Source organism: Lemur catta, chromosome 17, assembly GCF_020740605.2.
Source record: "Lemur catta isolate mLemCat1 chromosome 17, mLemCat1.pri, whole genome shotgun sequence".
In the NCBI taxonomy this organism is placed as follows: Eukaryota; Metazoa; Chordata; class Mammalia; order Primates; family Lemuridae; genus Lemur; species Lemur catta.
The window spans coordinates 28,281,827-28,296,621 of NC_059144.1; the positions used below are offsets into that span (position 1 = coordinate 28,281,827).

Here is a 14,795-nt window from a genome sequence, read left to right on the forward strand (position 1 = left end):
CTGAGTTTTCAGGTATTACATATAACTAAACCTTCAAGAATCTGTTATGGCTGGGCGAGGTGGCTCACGCCTGTAATCCTAGCACTCTGGGTGGCCAAGGCGGGCGGATCGTTTGAGCTCAGGAGTTTGAGACCAGCCTGAGCAAGAGCGAGACCCCATCTCTACTAAAAATAGAAAGAGATTATATGGACAGCTAAAAATACATATATAGAAAAAATTAGCCGGGCATGGTGGCTCATGCCTGTAGTCCCAGCTACTCGAGAGGCTGAGGCAGGAGGATTGCTTGAGCCCAGGAGTTTGAGGTTGCTGCGAGCTAGACTGACACCACGGTACTCTTGTCTGGGCAACAAAGTGAGACTCTGTCTCAAAAAAAAAAAAAAAAAAAAATCTGTTAAAATTTATGTGAAAGATTTAAATTCTTCTAGGATTATGCTAACAAATTCTCTTTGAAAGTTCTGATTTTATGTCCTATTTTTCTGTAATCTTTGTTACTCAAGATTGTATTGCCATAGGTGTTTCGTAAAATATCACATCAGCAGACTCAATAAGCCCTTGCTCTTAGGTGTAGTTTATCATATTCATATACCAAGTAGCCAAAGTTACTGGGTAGCATCTATAAGGAGAGGGTAAGGGAAGGTCCCAGCTTTGAAACCTGTGTAGATTTTATATTTCTCTCTCTCTCTCATGTACACACATACACATTTGTACGTGTCCCCCTGCCAGGGGATGATATGAGATCTAGAAGTTGAGGTATTGATCAATAGAAAAATGACTGGGAGAGGGTAGTCTGGAGAGGGAGGAATAGATGGAAAATTAGATTAGATTAGATCCTTTTGGTTTAAGGATCAGAGGTTCCTTGAGGAGAAAACAAGGATCTGGGGATTGGGATGAACAAGTTTTGTTTTTTTTTTTTTTTAAACAGGTGTGAGTTAAAGAATGAGAGGGGTAATTTTGGAGGAGAAGACACATTACTGGAGGAGCCTAGTGGGGTGGGAGACTGTGCCAAGGTGTCAAGGTGCTTGGATGAGAATGACTCAAGAGAGTGCACTTGGAGAGGCAAAGGGAGTAGGTGCCAACCTGACCCCAGGCGTGTTAGGCTGATTTGCACCTGAGGCTCTTCATACTGAGCAGACACTCAGACTGTATTCACTCCTACCCACGCATGGGCAGGGAGGTGAGCCTGTGTCTTGCCACTTTGCTTGTGGGCTCGTGTGAGTATCTTAAAGATATACACCCAGGCACCTTGTTTTTATCTTTTCACAGACCTGTTTCCTACCAGGGGGGCATTTGCATGATTTGGTTGGGGCAAGAGTGGATTGATAAATGGTTTTGGGGTTCATAAATGTTATCTTCTTATCCCTATATTTATAAATGTTATACTGCATTATTTGTTTTTACTCACAGTCTTGGAGGAGGAACTTTTTTTGGTCTCTGCTGTCTTCTTACTGGCTGTACCACTTTTGAAGAAGCTCTTGAAATGGCATCTCGTGGAGATAGTACCAAAGTGGATAAACTAGTGCGAGACATTTATGGAGGGGACTATGAGAGGTTTGGACTCCCAGGCTGGGCTGTGGCTTCAAGGTAAGGGGGCATGTGTGTTCTAAGAAATAGAGGAATAAAATATTAAATATTAGGCATATCTCTTTAAAAAGAGCTTTATTGAGGTGTAATTTACATAACTATGAAACCACCTATTTCAAGTGTACAATTTTGTGGTTTGTAGTATATTAACAGAATTGTGTAGCCATTACCACAATCCAGTTTCATACATTTTCATCATCCAGAGGAACCTTGTATCCATTAGCTGCTGCTCCTCATTCCCGCACCCCTAGCCCCTGCCAAACACTGATCTACTCTCTGTCTCTATAGGTTTGCATGTTCCAAACTTTTCATACAAATGGTATCATATATGATCTTCTTTGATTACTTTTTTCACTTAGCATAATGTTTTCAAGGTTTATCCATGTTATAGCATGAGTCACTACTTTATTTTCTTATTGCCAAGTATGATTCATTATATGGATATACCACATTTTATTTATCCATTTATCAGTTGGTGAACATTTGGGTTGTTTCCACTTTTTGGTTATTGAGAATATTGAATACTTGTGTATACATCTTTGTGTGCACATGTTTTTAATTCTCTTGGGTATACCTAGGAGTGGAATTGCTGGGTCTTATGGTAACTTTATGTTCAATCTTTTGAGGAACTACTAGACTGTTTTCCAAAGTAGCTGTATTGTTTTGCAATCCTAGCAGCTTAAATTTCTCACCAATACTGTTATTGTCTGTCTTTTTGGTTTTAGGTGTCTTAATAGGTGTGAAGTGGTAGCTCATTGTGGTTTTGATATGCATTTGTCTGATAGGTAGTCTATTTTCTTTGGAGAAATGTCTACTTAATTGCTGACTTTTTTGTTGGATTGTCTTTATTCAGTTGCAAGAGCGCTTTATATGTTCTGGATACAAATCCCTTATTTAGATATGTAATTTGCTTGGCCAGGCAAGGTGGCTCACGCCTGTAATCCTAGCACTCTGGGAGGCCGAGGTGGGAGGATCGTTTGAGCTCAGGAGTTCGAGACCAGCCTGAACAAGAGTGAGACCCTGTCTCTACCAAAAAAAAAAAAAATAGAAATTAGCTGGACAACTGAAAATATATAGAAAAAATTAGCCAGGCATGGTGGCACATTTCTGTAGTCCCAGCTATTCGGGAGGCTGAGGCAGGAGTATTGCTTGAGCCCAGGAGTTTGAGGTTGCTATAAGCTAGGCTGATGCCATGGTACTCTAGCCCAGGCAACAGAGTGAGACTCTGTCTCAAAAAAAAAAAAAAAAAAAATATATATATATATATATATATAAAATATGTAATTTGCAAACATTTTCTCCCATTCTGTTGGGTTTCTTTTTACTTTGTTCACAGTGTCCTTTGCAGTATAGTTTTTATTTTTGTTTTTTTCCCTCCTCCCTGAAGTTTTTACTTTTGATGAAATTCATCTTATCTGTCTTCTCTTTATTTTTTTTTAAATAAGAGTAGAGTTATCAAATTTATTTAATGTGTATACATGGCAACCTCCAGAAAATGAGAATTCCCTATCTCTTATTGTTCTTTTGGTGTCATGCATAAGAAATCACTGCCTAATCTAAGATCATGAAGAATTACTTTTTATTTTCTTCTAAAAGTTTTAGCTCTTGCATTTAGGTCTGTGATCCATTTTGAGTTAATTTTTGTATATGGTATGAGGTAGAGGTCCAGATTCATTCTTTTGCAGGTGAATATCCAGTTGTCCCAGCACCATTTGTTGAAAAGACTGTTCTTTTCGTATTGAATTCTCTTGGCCCCTTTGTCAAAAATCAGTTGACCATAGATGTTTGGGTTTATTTTTGGACTCTCAGTTCTGTTCCATTCATATGTATGTCTGCCCTTAAGCCAGTACCACACTGCCTTGATTACTGCAGCTTTGTATTAAGTTTTGAAATCAGGAAGTGAGTCCTCCAACTTGTTCTTTTTCAAGATTGTTTTGGCTATTCTGGGTCCCTTGAGTTTCCATATGAATTTTAGGACCAGCTTGGCAATGTCTACAAAAAAGACAGCTGGGATTTTGGTAGGGATTGCATTGAATCTGTTGACCAATTTGGGGAGTATAGCCATATTAACACGAAGTCTTTTGATCCAAGAAGGTGGAATGTAATTCCATTTCTTTAGATCTTTGCCTGTTTTCAACAGTGTTTTGTAGATTTCAGTGTACAAGTGTTACACTCTTGTTAGATGTATTCCTAAGCATTTTATTCTCTTTGATGTTATTATAAGTGGAATTGTTTTCTTAATTTCATTTTGAGATTTAGAGATAGAATATTTTTGTGTGTGTATTGGGGAAACATGGTTTTTAATAGAAAAGGCACTCATACACATGCTTCTTTACTAATTTTAGGCACTTAGTAAATGCTATAGATTTCAGTTTTTGTGTCTGTAGCATTTGCTCATTGGTTATCACTTTCCTGGTGTTGATTTTTTTTTTCCCCACCCACCAAACAAGGAACTTAAACTTTTCTGATTTGTTGGCTTTCTGTTCTGGTCACAGTTACTAATACAGCAATTCTGCTGGTCATGTACTTCTAAGTACTTTATCTTCTAGGGAAATCTGCTCACTCTGGAACTTGGCTGTCTCTGCTTTGCTTTACTCTGATAAAGCAGTTTACCAGATGTGAATGTGTCCATCTGAGTGGAACAGCTGTGCGGTTGGGATGAATTGCTCATATATGGGTCTTCCTGGAACTGTCTCTGGTTGCCGAAGGAGCGTTGGTGCCTTCCAGTGGAGCTGATGAGATACTAACTGAATGTGCAAATATCTGGTATCAAAGCTGGATTTCATTAGAAACCTCAGGAAAAGCTGTCTGCTCATTTAGAATGCTTGAGAGCTCATTTGAGGTTGCATTTCTCTTTGAGCAGATGCTCCATTATTGTATAATAAGAAGTTTGAAGATTCGAACAATGTCCTAAAAGCCACTTTTATCGCAGTAAAGTAACATTCAAGTTCTTTTGGTCTGTGTTGCCTTTGGTTTAGCAAAGGGATTTTTTTTTTCCCCATCACAGCTTTGGAAACATGATGAGCAAGGAGAAGCGAGAGGCTGTCACTAAAGAGGATCTCGCCAGAGCAACTTTGATCACCATCACCAACAACATTGGCTCAATAGCAAGAATGTGTGCCCTTAATGAAGTAAGGGGGCATGGATTTCTTTATTTGCTCTAAGGAAAATACTGAACTTACAAATGGGCCCCACCTTGACATCATATGATGTCTGTCTTCTCAGAACAGTACTTAAATGTAGTTGTGGGGTGGAATTTGTTTTGGTGCAGAGTTAAAATTCTTCAAGTGCAGATTAATCTTCATTGATTTTTTTTTTCTTACTGAAGATAAATACTGTTACTGTCTAGGGGTAAAATGACACCTTTTGAGGAGGAAGGTAGGAAGGTAGCCCGTGTTCCAGATAATGGGGACTTTTGGCAGTGATGATGGATAACAGTGCTGAATCTAGACTCCACACTCATCATTGAGCTCTAGAGGCCCTGGGAAGGAATCCAGAGGAAGTCATTGAAGCTGGGAGAAGACTGAGCAGGCCGAGGAATGCCCACCCTCCACCTCAGCAGAGCTGCGTCTTTGTGCTTTCAGCTTCTTTACAGTGCTGCCTTGTAGCATTCAGGTCAAGCAGCATTGTACAGGGCTATGAAAGAACCAAGAATGGGCTGCCCTTGGGGAAAGAGGATCTAGGATCCAGTTGATGCAGTTTTATGGCTTGTCCCTATGTATACATTTTAAAATTATTATTTAAATAGATAATCTAGGCATGCAGATTCAAAGGAAACCTCAAAAGACACAAAAAGATTTGTCTCATTTTTAATTAAAGATACTGTTATGAGCACCAATTAAAAATTTCTTCATTTGAATATCATACACCACCTTCTTCTTTATTGCATGTTCCCTTTCCTGTGCTTATGTATTTTAAGATATTTTAGTTGGTGTACATATCAATTTATATTTTGTACTTAAATATGGTACATTTCCTGGTTGTATATTTGATCAAGTTTTTTTATATCATAAATCATTCACATGGAGCTGGGCATTTGGTTCCTTGCCAATAACTCTGCAGTAAGAATTTTGAAGCGTGAAGCTATTCTTTGGTTGGATTTTATTCTTGATATGGGGCTTACGTAGGAGTGAGATTTCTGGTCCAAAGAATTTGACCGTGCTTATGAATCTTGATGTGTGTTTTTGCACAAGGGCTGCACCAGTTTAGGTCATCTTTAGCAATGAATGAATGGATTAGTTTTACTGCAACTTTACTAATGTTGGGAGTCGAATTTCAGTTAGTACTTTTGCTAGCTTAATAGGTCTAAAATTTTGCTTTCTTTGATCACTAATGAAATTGAATTTTTTCCTGTTAAATTTTTTTGTATAATTTGCCAAACTGTGTCACTTCCCTTCTTTTGGGTTGGGGTCTTACTATTGTTTTCACTTACCTGTATAGAACTTTTTATTCAACAGTAGTTATTTTTTGTCTCATATGATACAAATGTTTTTCCTAATCTGTTTTCTTCTCCTGTGACATTTTATGGCATGCTTTGCAGTGGGTCCAGAGTTGTCTGGGGATCAAATTTAAGTAACCTTGGACCAACTGGGCTAAACTTGATCAGCAAAGTGCTGCTACAAACTATGCACATGGTGTTCTGTTTGGGGTAGCTTATGTGAGAAAACAGAAATTAAGATGAAAACCTAATTGCCTTTTTTTGGTGTGCTCAGAACATTAACCAGGTGGTATTTGTTGGAAATTTCTTGAGAATTAATACGATCGCCATGCGGCTTTTGGCATATGCTTTGGATTATTGGTCCAAGGGGCAGTTGAAAGCACTTTTTTCGGAACATGAGGTAAGCTGACTTGTTTCTTGTGATGTGTTACATACACAGAGGGCTGCAGGTCACACTGTAGTGGAACTTTAGGTGAAATGGGCTGCAGTGCCCCCCTCTTTCTCTCTCTCTCTGTCATTGTATGACGTGGAGTTTTGCTTTGTAATGCTCGAAAGCGATTTCTTACCTGATACAATGCAAGGTAGGTTTGGTTAATTTGCTTGTAAGTTTAAGCAATTTTAAAGAAAAAAAGTCCTTGATGAACATTCTCCTACATTTCCGATGCCATCTTCTTTTCTGAACTATCCTTTATGTTTTTCCCATTGCATTGATTGTAAGTGCAGTTACTCTGGGTCTTGCTTTTTCATATTTTTGATGCCAGTTTTTATGTATAATTCATGTGCCATTTAAGATGTATGTTCTAAAAATGAATAGATCAGTAAAAAACATACCAGACTAGAACCGTACTATCATAAGAACTCAACATGTAGGCAGGCTAGATATGACAAAATGGAAAAGAATCATTGAATTGTTCAACCCAAGATACTATCTTGGAAATTGCCCTTTTGTTTTTCCTGTTGGGGGAAAAATGGAACCAGAGCTACGGAAGGGGTTCTCTTCCCTCCCTTTGGTTGCTGGGCAGTTGAACTATTTCAAGTGTTGAATTTTAGATAGCGTTATGAACATTTTTCAGAATTGTATGTGCATATGTAGTTTAACATCATTTATATGAATTGACAGAAAACAGTAGGATTTGAAATGCTAAAAAAGAGGTAACTTTTTCCTTCAAAGTTGCTTAAGTTTGTAGTAAAAATCCAAATTATATACATTTCCCATATCAAAAAGCTTAAAATTTGTCATCCAACTTATTTTTCTCTTGTAATGTTATTACTTTAGTAAACCAGTATCAAATTGCCACTCAGTTTCTTATAGCTCATAATCTTTATACTTGTTTGTTGTGATCGTTGACCTATTTTATTTTGCTCTGTATTAGAATAAGAAAACCCTAGTTAATGTTAGATCTTAGTACAGCTTTTCTCCTGCTTAATTTCTACCTCTTGTTGAACCTTTTCCTAGGTAGAACGTGGAGATTAGTTTTTTATGGTAACCTTTTTTTTAAAAAGAACTTAAACTCTTTATGAAATTTTGTTTTTATATTTTGTCATTCTTCTTGCCCACTGACGACTTTGTTTTTTCCCTGTGTTTAGCATTGCTGGTCCATTTGTCCCTGTGTTTTCCATTTGCACTCAGGCCTCTGACTATAGTATCGATTGATCTTTGCACTTAAGATTCAGGCTAAAAAATAATCAAAGTTCCTTGAAATACTCTTCTGCCCTCACATTGAATCATTTTAACTTTCATTGTGAAAGCTTTGTATAGATTCTTCTCAAGCCTTTCTCTTTTCATCCTTTACTATTTCTCATCTTAGCACGTTTTAGCTTGTAACAACCTTCTCTCTCTTTCCTTGATAATGGGCTCTGGGTCTTTAGTAGAACTCCATAATGGTTAACTTTGTCTTTACTTAATTACTTATTTATTTATTTATTGATTGATTGATTGAGGCAGAGTCTTGCTCTGTCACCCTGGCTAGAGTGCCATGGCGTCAGCCTAGCTCACAGCAACCTCAAACTCCTGGGCTCAAGCAATCCTTCTATTTTTTAGTAGAGATGGGGTCTCGCTCTTGCTCAGGCTGGTTTCGAACTCCTGAGCTCAAACAATCCACCCGCCTTGGCCTCCCAGAGTGTTAGGATTACAGGTGTGAGCCACTGTGCCCGGCCTATCTTTATTTTTAAATTGTAAAATAAAACACAGGTACAGAAAGCCTCATAAACAAAATGGGCCAGATGTGGTGGCTCACGCCTGTAATGCCAGCACTTTGGGGAGGCCAGGGTGGCAGGATCACTTGAGGCCGGGAGTCTGAGATGAGCCCAGGCAACATATTGAGACTCCGTCTCTACAAAAAAATAAAAGCATTAGCTGGGCGTGGTAGCACAGGCCTGTAGTCCTAGTTACTCGGGAGGCTGAGTAAGGAGGATCACTTGAGCTCAGAAGTTTAGGGCTGCGGTGAGCTATGTGATCCGTCCATTCAGCCTGGGTGTTAGAGTGAGACCCCGTCTCTGAAAAAAAACCCAACACAACCAAAATGTATAGCTAACTATTGTAAAATGAACACCCTTGCATTTGTACATGCTCACTGTGACGGGGGTTCCTGAGCCTTGCTCAGCGGTGCCAGTCCTAAAGCTGCTGGCAGCCTCATAACACAGATGGTGTGGCTGGCCTTTTTAAACCGAGAAATAGTGACAGGGCAGGCTTCAGCCTCTGATATATCAGAGACTTCTAGTACATTCTTTTTCTAAATCCACAAGCAGGTCTTTGGGGAATCTCTCCATATTCCTTTTTTTTTTTTTTTTTTTTTGAGACAGAGTCTCACTCTGTTGCCTGGGCTATAGTGAGTGCCGTGGCGTCAACCTAGCTCACAGCAACCTCAAACTCCTGGGCTTAAGCGATCCTACTGCCTCAGCCTCCAGAGTAGCTGGGACTACAGGCATGCGCCACCATGCCCGGCTAATTTTTTGTATATATATTTTTAGTTGTCCAGATAATTTCTTTCTACTTTTAGTAGAGACGGGGTCTCGCTCTTGTTCAGTCTGGTTTCGAACTCCCGACCTCGAGTGATCCACCCGCCTCGGCCTCCCAGAGTGCTAGGATTACAGGCGTGAGCCACCGCGCCCGGCCTCCATATTCCTTTTTAATAATTTCTTTTTAAAAGTAGTTTAGTACCTGGTATCTCATGCTTTGGAGACCTTGATGTATTCTGTCTCATTGTAGGATTCTATTCTGATTCCTTCTGGCATTCTCTTTCTTTCAGTGTGGATTTTGTCTTCTTCTTTAGTATTTTATCCTTGGGGGTTTTTTTTTTTTTTTTTTTTTGAGACAGAGTCTCACTTTGTTGCCCGGGCTAGAGTGAGTGCCGTGGCGTCAGCCTAGCTCACAGCAACGGCAAACTCCTGGGCTTAAGCGATCCTACTGCCTCAGCCTCCCGAGTAGCTGGGACTACAGGCATGTGCCACCATGCCCGGCTAATTTTTTCTATATATATTTTTAGTTGTCCAGATAATTTATTTCTATTTTTAGTAGAGACGGGGTCTCGCTCAGGCTGGTCTCGAACTCCTGACCTCGAGCGATCCACCTGGCTCGGCCTCCCAGAGGGCTAGGATTACAGGCGTGAGCCATCACACCCGGCCATCCTTGGTTTTGGTTTTGGGTTCTGGTTGCATTTGGCCTGGACTAATTACTGTATGCTACTTGTCCACTTGCAGCTGCTGCTTCTCTGTCATCTCTCAGGAGCTTCTGTGGTGCTTTAGCCTTTGCTCTGCCCCTCTCTTCATGTTGACTCAGGGCTCTGTTAATCCACTCCTGAGCTGCCTGCACCTGGGCACAGCTCCTTGGCTGTGCGGGCACCTCAGCCCTCCACATCCTGTAGGGCACCCACCTGCCTTGCTCTCCACACCTCTTGTTCCCGTGGTCCCATTCTCAGGGCTTCCCCCCTTAGCTTCGCCTGCTTTATTGCACTTCATGTCCCATCTCACCTTCATTGCTGAGTTGTCTGGAAAAATTCCAGGCCTCTGCTGGTTCTCAAGTTCTCATTCCCCAGGACAAAGTCCAGGTATCATCTCTTACCAGAGTTAACTGAGCCACTGCTGGCCTCAGCTCCTGTAGTCCCCACTGCGGGTTTGGTTTTGCTCTTATCGCAGTGGTCTGATATGCCGGGGGTGTCCTGTACATCCACCCTCCCTCCCCAGACGGGAAGCTCCGGAAATGGGTGTCAGGAGTTAAGGGCAGTGCTGGCCTTAACACTAGTAATCATATTTATGGTAATTGAAATAAATCTAAGGAAAATTGCTCTTACTTTCGGTGTATTTTCTTTCAGGGTTATTTTGGAGCCGTTGGAGCACTCCTTGAGCTGTTGAAGATCCCCTGATTGTTACCTGGGGAGGGGTTCCCGGAACATTTCACAGTGGGATCTGTGGACTTTGGTTTAAGAGACTTATTCAGTTTTATGATTGTGTACTACCCGAATCAAAGCAAGAAAGGACAAGTGTATTTTTCTAAGCCATCAAGATAAATCCTTAAAAATTCAGTCTAAACTAGCAACAAGGAAAGAAAGATATTAAAAACAACAAGTGGACCATGTCCAGGCAGTATGGGATTTGCTGTATGTAAGCTGCTCTGCAGTGTAGCACTGCTAAACCTGCTGTGTGTTTGTGAAATCTCAGCGTCACTCTCGGAGACATTTCAGGGCCGAGCTGTTCTGTGTTCAGCTGACTGTGGTTTTGTGTCCTGTTTGAACTTGCTAAATGTAAGGCAAGCTGCCATGTGCTATATTCTAATCACAGGTTTGTCAATGTGGCCTTGGAGATTATCTGTGCATTACTCTGGTTTGCATTAAGCCTTTGTGTGAACATTGAAAAACATGTTTTATTTCAAGGTTCTTTTACAAACTTAACTGGGCAGGTTAATTCTGTACCTGAAACTTGACAAGCGATTTTTGTAAAAGGCAGTTTGATGTCACCTTACACTGTAAATCCTGGGAATGTCTGGAAAGATAGGACTTCTGAAAGGAAGTTCCTTGGGTAGTTGTGTGTGTGTGTGTGGGTTATTTATCTGATGAAAGCGGGTAAGCTGGTAGAAGCGGCACAATCTGGAGACTGACACCATACAGAAGGGACTCTAGAATTGATACCTCTTCAGGGGAGCGCTGAAAATCTGGTTATTCTTTCAGGCTGAGTAGAAAGGAGGGATTGAAGTATCCATTGATGACCTCTCCTGGTGGGGCAGGGGTTCCCCAGGACACTGGTGTCTGCTCAGAAGCCTGCTTGAGGAGAGAGTGACAGGGTTCAGATGGTATTTTGGTTGAACCTTTTCTTTCTGCTGTGCAGAATCATCTCACTCCTGGGGGAGAGTACAGCTTTTATATCTTAAATGGTGCCTGCATTGCTGTTGAAGGCAAGAAAGGGCCTGTACAAAGCCTTGGAAACTGCAAGGAAAACCCCACGGCTCTGCTTTTTATAGAGTGGGGTTTTCTTTTCGTGGGTGGGCAGGGTGCTGGGGGAGGGGCTGGGTGGGCAGCAGAGGTGCTGTGTCCGTCTGTCCCAACCCCTCCCCCAAGCAAGGGGAGCTCGGATGTGAGGGCGGGGTTGACTCACTGCTGTTTCCCAATGGGCGGCCACCTTGCTGCTGTTTTTGCACGGACCTTGGCGCATCTTGGGTGTGGGTTCCGATGAGCCAGGGCCTTAGCATGGGCACAGAGCAGGAGGGATACAGCAGGGAGGGCGATGGTGTCCCCTGGACAGTGGTGACTCTCATCCTCCGCTCCTGCTGTTCCTTGCAGGCTCCTGGCAGAGCCACCTCAGAGGACCTAACCGTGTCCCTCTGCCCTTCTCTGCACCCAGCTGCATGTATGGTGGCCACCAAAGATGGACCACCATCCACCCACTTCTACCACATGGGTGCCTCTCAAAACCCATGCCCCAGCTGCCTCCCTGGGAGGACTCCTGTGAACTTGCTTCGTGGGGAGGCCTGGGCCTGCCTGTCCCTACTGCATTCAGGAGGTGTGACCAGTGCTCTACCTGGGCCATCTCATTCAGCCCTCGCTGTTCCTACAACGTAACAGAGAAGGAAACTGAAGCCCAGAGGGGCAAACCTGCCCAAGTCCACTCAGCTGGGAAAGGGCAGCTCAAACCCAGCTCCGCCTGGCCCCAGAGCTTGAGTGAGGAAGACACCGTCCACTCCCCCTTCTCTGGTGTTGCCTTCCTCCTCCCTGGACCCACCACTTACTTCCTCTGGAGAAGCTGCCCCATTTCCTCACTTTCAGCGCTCCTGTCACTCCACGGGAGGGTTCTTGACACATCACCAGGAATCCCATGCTACTGAATCTGAGGGATGTTCCAGGGCCTCATCTTTCTCAGTTCTAACGTGGCACACCCCTCTTGCCTGTCCTGCCCTCCAGGCTGCTTCTGTCTCTGCCACCTCGGCCTCCGATGGCAGATATTGCCTGTCCCCAGGCTCAGTCCTAGATGTTCCAAAGCAGTCGTCAGCACTCACCTTGCTTTCCAGGGAGCACCCCAGCTGGCCCTGGCCTCTGGGCTCCGCCTGGACACTGCCTTCTCCACTTGTGCTCTCCAAGGCCCACTCTGTGTAGAAACGTCCACGTCCTTGTCCCAGCTTACTGTCGTGCATCCACCTTCAGCTGGTGAGGTGCCTGCAAACTCAGTTTCCAGTTGCCGTTGCTGCCGCCCTATCTTCTCAGCAGCTGTCCCTTCTGTTTCCACCTCATACGTCTCCAACTAGAGGCTTCAAGGGGGACTGTGGCCATGATCCAGGTGAGAAAGGAAGGTGGCCTGAAGATGGAGGTATGGATGACCAGAGTGGAGAGAAGGTGCTGAGGGCTGTGGGGATGTGGTGACTAGACATGGGCGGGAGGGGGCAGGGAGGTGACACCAGGGCACTGGGCTCGGTGTTAGGCTGCCTGATGTTGAGATACCAAATAGGCACTAAATATTTGGGCTGGGGGCAGAGAGCTGAGGATGACGTGCATGTAGGTGGGTAAAGTGAGGGAATTCAGTGAATTCTGAAGAGTAAGAGAAACAATGAAGAGCTGGGCAGTGAAGGAAGCAGCTGCAAAGAAAACTGAAGACTGCTCAGAGTGGGGCCGCCAGGGCCTGCCTGTGGCTCAGGAGATGGGAGAGCAGCTCTCTAGGCACCTGGATTAAGAGGTTGCCCAGATTTGGCTGCAAGGTCCTGCCTGGCCTGGATGGGTGCAGTTTCCCTGAAGCTGTGGGGTAGAGACAGCTGCCAAGGTCCTAGTCAGGAGTGGGGAGGAGACTGGCAGTAGCCACAGCACAACTGTGGACCCAGAGATTTTTTTTTTTTTTCTCCTACTTCTAGGGATGGGATACAGCTAGGAGGTTGGGTTGGGGCAAGTCCTCAGGGTGGTGTGGCCTATGGCGAGACCAAGCTCAGTTCTGCTACTGCAAATTGCGCTGAGCACGGGTATTCACGTTTGCAGAGCTTAAGTGGTGTGTGGGTGACTGAGTTCAAAGGTACACATTCAATATGAAGTATTTTTAAAATCTTTGTATTTACATGTGTTTAAGTCATTTACATGCATGTTTTATTTTTTAAACAAGACTGATGAGCAAAATGCATTAAAATTTTAAAATAGCACTTAAATATACAAAAATATAGCTTACAAAAAACTGCGGATGTTTAAAAATATTCTGCTGCAGAATTCTTAGCGTACAAACATGTCTATGAAACCTGAGGCTCAGCATTTCATAAACCTTTTTTTGAGGGAGTGTACAATATCTAGTAAATAAACCCCAGAGGATAACCAACAAGACTAAAGTGCCCCCCTTCTCGGCAATGATCTGTCAAGAGATCTAGAGATAACAGTTACCAGCAACACTAGGAAGACTGGCTGTCACCGGGAGGGACTTCTAACACTGGCCGTACCTGCCCCACCCGCTCTGGCAGGGGCCTGCGAGGAAAGGACAGATGGAGAGGAATGTGTGCAGTGGGCCTGAGGCACAGGCCTTCCAGGCTTGGACTGGCACAGGAGCTGAGGGCTTCCTCAAAGCACAAACAAGTCCCCTGACACTGGTGGGGCCCATGCGGTAGGTACAGCGTGTCCCTGGAGCAGGGAGGGGGCTCTCCCTGACCACAGAGCTGGACTGGAAAGCCAAGAGTGCTGATGCTTGGTCTAAAAAGCGGAATAAAACTGTTCGCATCTTTTAACAATTTGGGCTCTAAAGCTGAACTGGAAGCAAGCTCCTGTATTTTTCTCCTGGTATTCCCATTCAAGTGGAAGCACAATCCGTGACACATGGGGTGCTTTGTTACTCTTAAGGAGCGATGGCCTGGCATTTCCCAGGTTATCAAGTGCATGTTTCACCAGAATTCAGACATCCTGAATCTAGACATGTTCATCTCCTTGAGAAATTCTTAACAGCTACCGGGAAAGACTAACCTAGGGCCAGAGGTTCCACAGTGCACACCACAGATGGGTGGTGTTTATACACGGAATTTCTTGAGTTTCAGGTTGGGGCACAGTTAATCCAGGTAAAGTTCTGGGCTCCCATTGGGTGTGGGTGGAGGCATGCCAGGGAGGGGGTGAGCCCCGAGAGGCACTGGGCAGCTGCGGGGAGGCAGGGGTCCATATCCCTTCCCCTAGGGCTGCCTGGAGGAAGCAGATTTAACTTAATTTTTGTCCCCACAGGGGATGAAAGTTAACAAAAACTTTATTTTGGTAGGATAATTTCTGTTGTCAAATGGAAAAATGGTGACAGGGAAATTCTGTAAAACTTTTCACAGTGTGTGTGTAAAGAATGGGGACGG

General features: G+C 43.4%; 1 protein-coding gene across 2 annotated transcripts in view; it reads left to right on the forward strand.

The window, feature by feature from the left end:
- Window positions 1–14,195, forward strand: part of PANK2 (pantothenate kinase 2) — a 31,240-nt gene extending 17,045 nt beyond the window's left edge. Inside the window, exons 4-7 of one of the 2 annotated variants that reach the window (XM_045529031.1) lie at window positions 1,405–1,581; window positions 4,589–4,712; window positions 6,294–6,419; window positions 10,330–14,195. In XM_045529031.1, the coding sequence (XP_045384987.1) occupies window positions 1,405–1,581; window positions 4,589–4,712; window positions 6,294–6,419; window positions 10,330–10,380 (478 nt within the window). In that variant the 3' untranslated portion in view covers window positions 10,381–14,195. The remainder of the gene's footprint in view (window positions 1–1,404; window positions 1,582–4,588; window positions 4,713–6,293; window positions 6,420–10,329) is intronic. The other variant, XM_045529032.1, reaches the window with a different exon arrangement.
- Window positions 14,196–14,795: the final 600 nt, after the last annotated feature.